This window comes from Polistes fuscatus, unplaced genomic scaffold (genome assembly GCF_010416935.1).
Source record: "Polistes fuscatus isolate 324 unplaced genomic scaffold, CU_Pfus_HIC Scaffold9, whole genome shotgun sequence".
NCBI classification, from domain to species: Eukaryota; Metazoa; Arthropoda; class Insecta; order Hymenoptera; family Vespidae; genus Polistes; species Polistes fuscatus.
This window is the reverse complement of record NW_025113173.1, coordinates 6,538,465-6,548,710: the sequence shown is the minus strand read 5'-3', so window position 1 is coordinate 6,548,710 and position 10,246 is coordinate 6,538,465. Positions and strand designations below refer to the sequence as shown.

At 28.2% G+C, this 10,246-nt stretch overlaps 3 protein-coding genes across 3 annotated transcripts; 1 reads left to right on the top strand and 2 right to left on the bottom strand.

Annotated features, from left to right (window-relative positions):
- Positions 1-660: 660 nt before the first annotated feature.
- LOC122525348 (protein obstructor-E-like) lies at positions 661-3,365 on the top strand. The gene is made up of 5 exons (XM_043648076.1): positions 661-1,141; positions 2,008-2,274; positions 2,422-2,616; positions 2,701-2,899; positions 2,999-3,365. Exons 1-5 carry the CDS (start codon positions 1,078-1,080, stop codon positions 3,054-3,056), a joined length of 783 nt encoding a protein of 260 aa, XP_043504011.1. The 5' UTR covers positions 661-1,077; the 3' UTR covers positions 3,057-3,365.
- Positions 3,366-3,440: 75 nt separating this feature from the next.
- LOC122525347 (solute carrier family 35 member C2) lies at positions 3,441-6,693 on the bottom strand. The gene is given in 10 exon segments (XM_043648075.1): positions 3,441-4,246; positions 4,340-4,515; positions 4,623-4,760; positions 4,763-4,874; positions 5,005-5,077; positions 5,154-5,371; positions 5,499-5,722; positions 5,795-5,959; positions 6,177-6,372; positions 6,600-6,693. Coding segments are annotated over 7 exon segments (1,272 nt in total). The 5' UTR covers positions 5,703-5,722; positions 5,795-5,959; positions 6,177-6,372; positions 6,600-6,693; the 3' UTR covers positions 3,441-3,895.
- Positions 6,694-6,900: 207 nt separating this feature from the next.
- Positions 6,901-10,211, bottom strand: LOC122525828. Its single transcript, XM_043648822.1, has 3 exons — positions 7,552-10,211; positions 7,260-7,443; positions 6,901-7,184 (listed from the first exon to the last, which is right to left on the bottom strand). The coding sequence occupies exons 1-3, from the start codon at positions 7,623-7,625 to the stop codon at positions 6,945-6,947; spliced, it is 498 nt and encodes a 165-aa protein (XP_043504757.1). The 5' UTR covers positions 7,626-10,211; the 3' UTR covers positions 6,901-6,944.
- Between the last annotated feature and the right edge of the window lie 35 nt (positions 10,212-10,246).

Here is a 10,246-nt window from a genome sequence, read left to right as displayed (position 1 = left end):
AGAAAAAAGGGTGAAATAAGATTGGAGGAAGGGTGTACAATTGTTATAATTATGTTTTTTGGGGGGCAATCGAGGGGGAGAACAACCGATTTATCTTCAAAATAGATACGTACGAGCGAGGATGAAGAGAATTTTCCATGTAATACACGCGCACGCGCGCATCCACATACATAACTGCGTTGTTTAATATTGATAAGGATTAAAAATAAAAATCGATTATTCAGGAAATTCATTCATCGATTATTCTTACGTATTAAAAATTCCTAAACTTTTTTTGTTTTTGCAATAAACAAAAATTGAATGGTACCAATGAGATACAATAAATATATCATTAATTATATTTAATTAGACTAATTATAAGTATATTAACATCCATTTAAGTTTCTAAGTAAACTATTATTATTAGTTGAATGATATTTCGCTTTTGAGCATGCTTCCAGAACAACGCGTGAAAGTTAACAAATGTCAAGGCTCTTTTTAATACTCCAAGGCATATAAAAGTTCTCGAAGTTTGAAGGAAATTTTAGTATTGCGTAGTTTCTATCATATCTTACGAAATACATCATATGTGTTTTTTAAATTAGTATTATAAATCTATTTTTTTCTTCTACCTAATTTTTACCTAATACGTCTTATTTTTTTTGCTCCTGCGTTATCATATATATTTATTTCATTTCATTTCACAAACTTGTTATTATAAGAATATTTGTTATTATACCTAATATGTTTTCCTTGTATATCAGGTATAACATACGTTTGATGGTAAAAAAACAAAAAATCATATACGAATATATGAAAATACGAAATAAAAATATTTGCAAATATTTCGATAATTTTAGCTAGTTCATCGAATAGAGTTATTGTGTAATCAGGAAATTATAAAAATGTTTTCGAACATACGTAGAATGAAATAGTATCGACGAAAGAAAAATAAAACGAGAGAAGGAATCTCGTTCTCTCTCCTGTTTACTTTCGAGGACCGGTAAAGATGATAAAAGGCCGAGATGAAGACGAGAGAATTCATAGTCGTTCTTTGGTAATCGTTAAGGAAAGTTCGCGTGTTTCGAAGAAGCTCCAATGGCCGCCACGTATCCGATCATCCATTTGCTCATCGCCTACGGCTTTTTTGCCGTCGCACTATGTGAGTACATTTTATTACGACGTATTCGAGAAAGTGAAAGATTCATGCGCGATAAATCATGGAAGATCTATCGGAAGATCTAAACGATTTTGCTATATAACGTAAAACTAATGGGGATGAACTATAGCTTGGTATTTCAATGACTTCATCATTATATATTTTTTCTTCTTTTTTTCTTTTTTTTATACTTTTTCGTACCAATTATATTTTAATGTAATTTATTTCTTATAATTAGACGAATAAAAAATGTAAGTAAAGTTAGATTTGATAAAACTTATTAATCTCTCAGTGTAAAATTGATTAAATAGTTATTAAAAAAAAAAAAAGAAGTATGTTCATTTGTTATGCAAAAACAATAATGATGAAAATGTTTTAACCCGACGAAACAATTTTTACTACGCGACGAAGCCTGAAGATTTCACCGGATAAAATCTCGCCTTTGACATTTCGTAATATCTTTGAAAAAGCAAGAGTAAGGCGAGATATTGCGTAAACGATATGCATGTAATGCTAATGAATGCAGGCTTCTCGCGGAGGTCAAGCGTAATGCGAACTATCGAAATTCTTTGAACGTATGAAGGTCGGTCGTGCGTTAAAAAACGTACACACACCTGAATATAATACGTTATAATATAATACCCGAAGAAGATCGGTATCAGATTTGTAATAAATCGTACGACAGGCAGCCTCACCTTACCTGCAACGTATGATACATCAAATGTACGATATAATATGTTGCTTCGTCAAAATACTACCAATCGATTCTATATTTCCGATCGATTCTTCATTTCGAAATGTCGAGAAACTTCGGAAACATAATTTCCCTTTATTTCATTATTTTGGTTTATTTGTTCGTTGTTATGCAGGCGTCAATCAGTATCGAACACAGTCAAAAACTCAACAACCGAATCATCTGGTACCACTATCGACTAGACAAGTCTCACAAGGATCGTGTCCAGAAAAGAACGGACGTTTCCCGGTTAATTCTCAATGCGATGCATACATCGAATGTATCGACGGTGTTCCAGAAGAGAAACTTTGCCCGGAAGGTTTAGTTTTCAATCCCGATGCACGATTCAATTATCCTTGTGGATATCCCATCGACGTTGATTGCGAAAGTAGACCAAACAGACGTGAGCATTATTATTATTATATATATACCTGAAAATGATATTACAATATTATAATCATTATCTCGCATTGATATAATATTATTTAATTAAATGAAAAAATAAAAAATATTGAAGATATGTTATATATAAAATAAAATGTTATAACAGAGCCTGCACAACCGACCGAGGATTGTCCACATCAATATGGATACTTCAAAGTTGGTGATCACACAAATTGTGGACAATTTATGAATTGTGCCGATGGTAGGGGATACATTTTTGATTGTCCCGAAGGATTGGCTTTTAATCCAGAATCATATCGATGCGATTGGCCTGATCAAGTGCCAGATTGTGATGCCGAAGGTTGGTGAAAATTTACAGTATATTATTTCAATATGTTGCTGGTGGGATCAATGTGTTTGATTATTCCTTGATTAATTCTTATAGCTTTCCTCGGCTTTCGATGTCCCGAAGTTAAAGAAAATTCATATTTGAAGGGTGAAATAAGATTTTATCGTAGTGTTCACGATTGTCAGCATTATTATATATGTGTTAATGGACATCCACGTTTGTTAAACTGTGGAGAAGGAAATGCATTTAATGAGCTTATTGATGCCTGTGATGCTGCAGAAAATGTTACCGGATGGTTAGTAATATTAATACTTTTAACTTACTGATTTTGAATTTTTTAATGATTTAATACTCTGTCACTTTGATATTATATTATTTATTAATTTAATTGCAGCGCCCCAGAAGCCACCAATTTAATTTCACCTAATATCCAACCAACAAGATTGTTCTGAAACTGACAATTAATTTCACTCTCTTGAGCAGACTGTATCAGAATTTGAGCATTATTGAATGTTCAATTTATTGTACAATACTGAAAGAAAAAAAATAACTCATAGAAATATGTAAATGAAATTGAAGATACATTAATGTTAATGCGAATGCGTATCATTGCAACATAATAATGTTAATATTTATTTTTAATCGATATAGACATATATTTTTCTAGATGTGTATACTTAAAATTTATCGAATGCATACATACCATGTATTATAAAAATATATAATATAGGAAATAATTAGAGTTTACGACTATGTCAAAATAGATACGATGCTTTATATCAATTATCGTATCATTAACATTCCACCACTTACTATTTGAATAAAAAACACATCAATTAGTTAAATAAATCTTTTTATATTTATAAATAGTCATTTATTGATAATTTACATTGTATGCTTTGACAGCGACTCGTTTCTCATGATATAAATATCCATCTTTTCACAGATTAATTATATTCTACTATATACTGTGAAATAAAAACCTTCTTAACACTTTTTTGCGCTATCTATAAATAAATAATTTGACGGAATGTTTTAGTGCAATTTTTATTAATGCAATATTAATTTGGATGAAAAGCAGAAATGATTAAAAATTATATTATCGTATTTGGCTTATCTTAAGCTTTTGTTTTTCTCTTTTTTTTATATATTATTTGTAATTTTTTAATAATGATACGTAATATCCATCGGTTCAAGTTTTTTCTTGCGTTATTGAAATTTGTTTTGTCAATCGTTAATTATTCAAATCCACGGAAGTGAAAAATTAAATCTGATTCGTGTTTATTCACATTCATTCTCTGCGTTGTAAAATATTAGTTAATACTTGAGAAGAATTTTCTTTCGTTTTAATATCATCTTCTTCGTCCGAAGTAAAATCTGTAGTTAATAAATTAATTAAGGAACTAGATTTTTGCGTTAATAAAGGTAAATTTGCATCGATCCCATCTTCCTTTTTAGAGCTGTTACTCGTTAATGAACTATCACTTAGCTCTAAACTTTCAATCACTTTACTTCTATTCAATAATACTTTTTGAATAACGTGAAGTATTATACCGCCGAGGCATAATAATAAACCTACGAAATTTAGGCCGCTTATATGATCACCTTTCCATTCGAAAGCTAATATCAATATGCAAATCTCCTGCAATGTAAAATATGACAATAAATAATCAAAAAGATGAAGAAGAAAAAATCATGGGGCGATTAAAAGTTAAATTAAATATTTCAAACATACTTTAAATATTCCGGTAACAGAAAGTGTTAGACTAGAAGTATACGTGACAAGTAAAAACTCTGTTATTTCCATAACAAATGCTAAAATAGCTCCAGAATTGACTGCAGCTACAGTTAACATAATTGGTTCAGAATCGTTCCAATTAATGTTCTTAAGATTACTGTACATTTCTGGACCTGAAATGAAATGCATAATGAAATGTTTGCGTCTTACTTAGCAAATTCAAAATTCAAATATATTAGTACAATATATATAATAATTATAGAATATGTTTTTTCATTACCCTCAAACCATAATGTAATAGGTATTACAGGTACCAACATCCATGGTTGCATATAATAAATCATATCAATTGGATTTCTTAGACCCAATTTAGATCTTTGCATTATGACTTGAGCCATGGTCCATCTGAGGCCGCTTGAAACGATGCCAAAAGGCATAACGTAAAACCGAGTACGTGGAACTGAGTAGATTTATAAGTAAACATGAATAAACCTCCTGATATTGTTGCTACTATAGCAATTAGAGACCACGACTGAAACAAATGCTCTAATAATTTGTTTTACTCCACATTTATGTTAGTCAAATATATTAATTTTCTTTTAATATTCTTATATCTAAGAGTCGTGTTTATTAACACATTATAACGATTAATAATTTCTTACCTTTTTCTCAAGTTTAAATATAAGAGAAAATCCGAGTATAAAAACTATGGTACTGGATTTTGTCATAGTATATCTAAAATTTTGTACATTTAATAGAAGAATACATTTTGTAGATCTTAAAGGTTCATTAAAAATCTATTTATACTCACAAAGATATGGTAATTAATGCGATCGACCAATTTGATAGTGCAACATCAAATCCGCTAGCTATGCCTGGTGGTGCTAGGGAACATATTATATTTTGCCATGTAAGTTTTACATGATATTGCGGTCCTTTACAGCATAATCTAATGCAACGTATTAACGCGGACAGTAGAAATTTGACAACCAAATGACAGATTACTGCTACCAGAGGAAAATTAAAGCCCTAAAGTTATTGTCATTCAAAGAAATGAAAAAGGGAAAGTAAGTAATCATTATTTTCTTGCTCCTCAAATATTCATCATGGTTTTAAGCAACATGATCGTTTAAAAAAAAAAAATAACATTACTTACGTATGACTTGAATAACCATTTCTGATAAAAAGTTAGGCCTATAGATAAAACGAAATAAATAGAAATGATTAAAGTTGTTTGTAAGGCTCCTATGCAAGGCTCCTTTTTAGGTACATTTGGATAATCTTGTGTACTTTGTGATGACAAGTAATACGAAGTATCATCTTTCTTAACAATTTGATATTTAATACTTGGTCTGGACATTTCTTAGAATCTGTTACAAACTAAAAAAAAGTAACACTATATTCGAAATAATTAACATAATTATTCATTTGTTAGAGATTCAATATACCCACCTTTTATTCTACTGAATACTGAATTGGTTATCTTTCCTTGTCACTTTTATGTTACCCCATAAATAATTGAAAGATACATAATATCATTTGTATGCGTCAAACTCGTTCTAATTTGTTGAATAAATTTATAATCCTGTTTCTTTTCAATATCTCAAATTAACCATGCTGCGAGAAAGAGATTATTATCGATTAAAAAATACAAAAAGAAAAAAACATATTTATTATTACTATCCAACAACTATTAGAAAAATATATATCAAATTGAACAAAGAAATATATCTTACAATTACATGTGAATGAAAAGAAAAATCAAATGAAATTACATAGGATTATTTTAATGTATTATTAAAAAGTAATAAATATATATATATATAATAAATACCTGATATTTATCTAAGTAATTACACTCATGTATTTAATTACTTTGACCAAATATAATATAATGAACGCGAAAACATGAAGAATGATTGTCCTGTTATCAAATTGTAGACCGCGCAAGATATCTCATGCCTTATCACGTTTAATAACCGACGACGATAATGTCCATATGTTATTTAAGTAGTGTCTATTTATATATCCTGAAAATAAAGAAAAACATATGTATGTAAAAGGAATGAAAAATAAAAATTAGACATTAGATAATAAAAAAAAAAAGAAAAAGAAAAAATAAAATAAAATAAAATAATGTATGATTTTGTAAGTTCGTTCAAAATAAAACACGTTCACTCTTTGACAAAATAGAAATGAAAGCACCGAGTCTATGTTTCAAAATATGAATTAATCAAGTTGTGGAAAAAAAAACTACCTTTTTTCGACGATAGCAGGGAATACAAATTGAACAAAGCGTCATAATATAGAAAGATTTTTAAGGTAAGTATTGTTACCTCAGTGCCCTCTTCATTCGTACCTGATATCGTTCAAAACAAGCCCGCGAATTCTAATAAGACATTCAAAATTCATAATCCTTGTTAGATCAAATAATTTGATAAGTATTTTTATTACCGCGATTCGTTATATATACATATTAACTTTAATGAAACAATAATGACAATGTTATATCATCATTGAAAATTTGATGCCTAGATAATGCATTGTACTTTTTTTCATGCTGATTATATTTATTATGATACTTTGTATTCTTATGAAACGTTTAATCTTTCTTAACATCAGATTCGAGTATCGTTGGATTCTGTCCTGGATATTGTTTTGGATAACGAGATCTAACAAATTTTCCAGGTGGACAAATTGGCCATGGTTTTACGAGACACTGTGGTTGGCCTTGACATTGAGTTAGTGGACACGCGTCCTGTAATCCATTTCTATGCAAGCACATACATTTTGAATATAAAACTCCAGCACGCATTTCCGGGAACTTCAAATCTGTTAGTCTCTGAAATAGATATATATTTCATTGTATTTAAATATAAATGACAATTGTGTCGATGTTGTTAATGAAAATACTTGCAGGTTTCTTTCTACGAACTGATGTTTTTCTGCAATCGCTTTTTAAACTACTAACTGTACGTTTAATTTGTTTTTTTTTATAAGGACCTTCACTTTTATCCTTGAAAACTACTTCTTCAACAGGTATCATCATGTATAATGGCGGTTCTTCTGCTTTTTGCTTTAATAATTGCATTTTGTGCTTGCTATATGATCAATATATTGAAATACTTTTTAAAAAACTTAAGACAAATAATTATTACATATTTATATACGGTAGAAAATAATAACGGTATAAGTTATAACAAACTAACCATTCTAAGGCTTTTACTGCAGCTTTTAAACCGCAAATAACATCGGCAGCATTAATAGTTTCTATTTCAGACATACTGATAATTTTCTCTTAAATTGGACGAATTACAAATTTGTTAATTTTCTACTTCATAATTTTGTAATAAATTTAAATGTTTTTGGGGGGCCAAACTTGTCGAATTGAAAGAAGATGTTTTGTTTGTTTAAGAAAAAGCTAACTAAGTTTTGTTTTGTCTCTTTGAATATCAATTGTTATGGGAATATTAATATTTTTATCCATTTGAATACAATTTGCGGCGACATTTTATTAAGACAAAACATTATACATTGTGTAAATAATAATTATCGTAATACAATATTATATATATATAATACGAATGGAAAAAGAAATAATTTATTCCATTTCCATATTTATGAAACAAATTAAAAGACAAATGTTCTAATTATAGAATGCATATAATATTGCAATAATTTACTTATAAACTATAGTTTAATCTTTAAATAGCATCTTCTATCATTTTGACTACAATTAAAAACTTTATAAAAAAAGATTTATAAGAAGCTAATATATATAATGATATACAGGGTTACAGTTCCGTATAAGTCGCTATATTAATACAGTCATTTTAAATCATGGAACTTTCAATATAGTAATTATTGCATCAAAGTTAACCAAAAGCATGCTACAAACACCGTTTATATTTATATTATCGTCGTTTTTTATAAGTTCTATACATATACATAATTACTAGTTATACATGCAATAATTATATATACAAATATTATCGAAATGTTTGTAAAATATAACTTTAACAAATTTGGACGTTACTACAAATATGCTCAGACGCGCGTGTAACTAATTAAACTTAATCATGTTATAAAATGTAGCAATACTTATGGCACGGTATATAGCATAGGAGCATAAACGTAATATTTTAGAGAATTATCTTATTCGCTTTTATGTCATTTGTAAATTCTGTCATTCGATCAATTTTAATTCTAACTACATTAGCATATAGATAAAATCGATTATATAAGTTAGCATTGTACGCTCGATAAATTTGATTAAAAATGTTTTCATAATTAAGGAATAGGCACGACTATATTTAACGCTTACATTTAACGCCGACCTAACTTTTGGATAAAATAAAAATAATCCGTAAACGTGTTAATTAGTATTGAATATCCACTCGAGTGAAATTAAATAATTTCATTCCTATAATTGAATAGATGAGAAAAGCAAGAAATAAGAATATAATGTCTCCTTTTGTACTCTCTCTCTCTCTATATATATATTTATATGTACTGACTTTAATATATACTATTTTTACATAGATTTTATTGAAATTATTTTGGCTGCATGACTAGAAAAATTACCGATATGTTCATGCAACTATCAATTTAGAAATGCATATTATATGCTTGCGACTATACGTATTTAATTAAATGCATATGTTTAAACACAGATGTTCACATTTTCATATAAAGTAGCACTAACGCATCAACGAAATATCATTAAATTGTGCGAACTGTTATATAAGAGAATGCAAGTAATTGTTTACATCGTTTAATATACTAATGTTATGTAATTTATTATTTGAAATGATAAAATTAATATTAATAAAATTAAACATTAAGTATGATTCTATATAATGCCACACATATAAAACATCGTGTATATAATCAGTTCTCAATTTCTAATCCTTCGTATGAAATATTTATATTTACCGTACTATTACAATAAAAACTAAATATAGTAACAAGAATCCGGATTTTGGCAATTCTAACTCAATATTTATTAAAAGTGTTTACTTATTTATTGCTTAATGCATAATATCATTAATGAGACGTTTTAATTTATTATTCTGTAACTTATTTAAATAATCTTAAAATGTATTAAATAATAAAAATAGAGAGTTAGAATTTACCAATAATAATTCTAACGAAACTATAAAAGTAAAGCTAATGATATATGTATCATGTCTATTATATGCCAAAATTCGGGTTCTAATATCCACATTTACAAAATATCACAGATAATTGTAGTAGAAAATAAAATATACTAAAAAATGAAAAGTAAAATTCCATATTTTAAACAGATCTCAAAGTGGTCCAGAAAAGAAACGTTCTAAACCGAAGAATTATATTGAAGAATTTAGATTACATGATAAAAAAAAATGTTTATATAGACATGGTTCTAAAATTCTTTATTTCCTGATAAATAATTTGAATCCATGTTTATATAGACATTTGATCAAAATCTTCCAAACACAATCGATAAATTCGTTGATTTTATCTGCAACACCCTGTATATCAAATCAATTGATTTTCTTTTCTAAACTCGGCAGTCTTTGGTGCTTACAAATTGAAATAGTTGGCAAATATAATTATACTGTATCATTATATTACATACGTAGGAACAACGGCTGCATAAGCCACAAATCCAGGATTTGAGAAACATTGTCTCACAAGCAACATTTTATTTCGACTATCTTTCAACAAATTTTGCTATAGAATTATATTTCCAAGTATTGGATATTTTTTGTTAATATTATGCTGCTCAGTACACAAGAACGCGTTAACGCATTTACTTAATTAAAAAAAAAAGCTTTTCAAACTCAACGCTGCGAAGAAAAATAATTAAATTACGGGGACAGTAATAAAATAGATAGAAAGATTATTATGTTATTAGATGAA

What these genes read in the sequence shown, in the direction of transcription:
- LOC122525828 (XM_043648822.1), bottom strand. Translation starts at nt 7,625, where the DNA reads ATGTCTGAAATAGAAACTATTAATGCTGCCGATGTTATTTGCGGTTTA. An exon ending in GCAGTAAAAGCCTTAGAATG is followed by an intron (nt 7,444 to 7,551) that starts GTTAGTTTGTTA and finishes TTGATCATATAG; the next exon opens with CAAGCACAAAATGCAATTAT. An exon ending in CAGTTCGTAGAAAGAAACCT is followed by an intron (nt 7,185 to 7,259) that starts GCAAGTATTTTC and finishes TATCTATTTCAG; the next exon opens with AGACTAACAGATTTGAAGTT.
- LOC122525348 (XM_043648076.1), top strand. Translation starts at nt 1,078, where the DNA reads ATGGCCGCCACGTATCCGATCATCCATTTGCTCATCGCCTACGGCTTT. An exon ending in GCCAGATTGTGATGCCGAAG is followed by an intron (nt 2,617 to 2,700) that starts GTTGGTGAAAAT and finishes TAATTCTTATAG; the next exon opens with CTTTCCTCGGCTTTCGATGT. An exon ending in GCAGAAAATGTTACCGGATG is followed by an intron (nt 2,900 to 2,998) that starts GTTAGTAATATT and finishes ATTTAATTGCAG; the next exon opens with CGCCCCAGAAGCCACCAATT.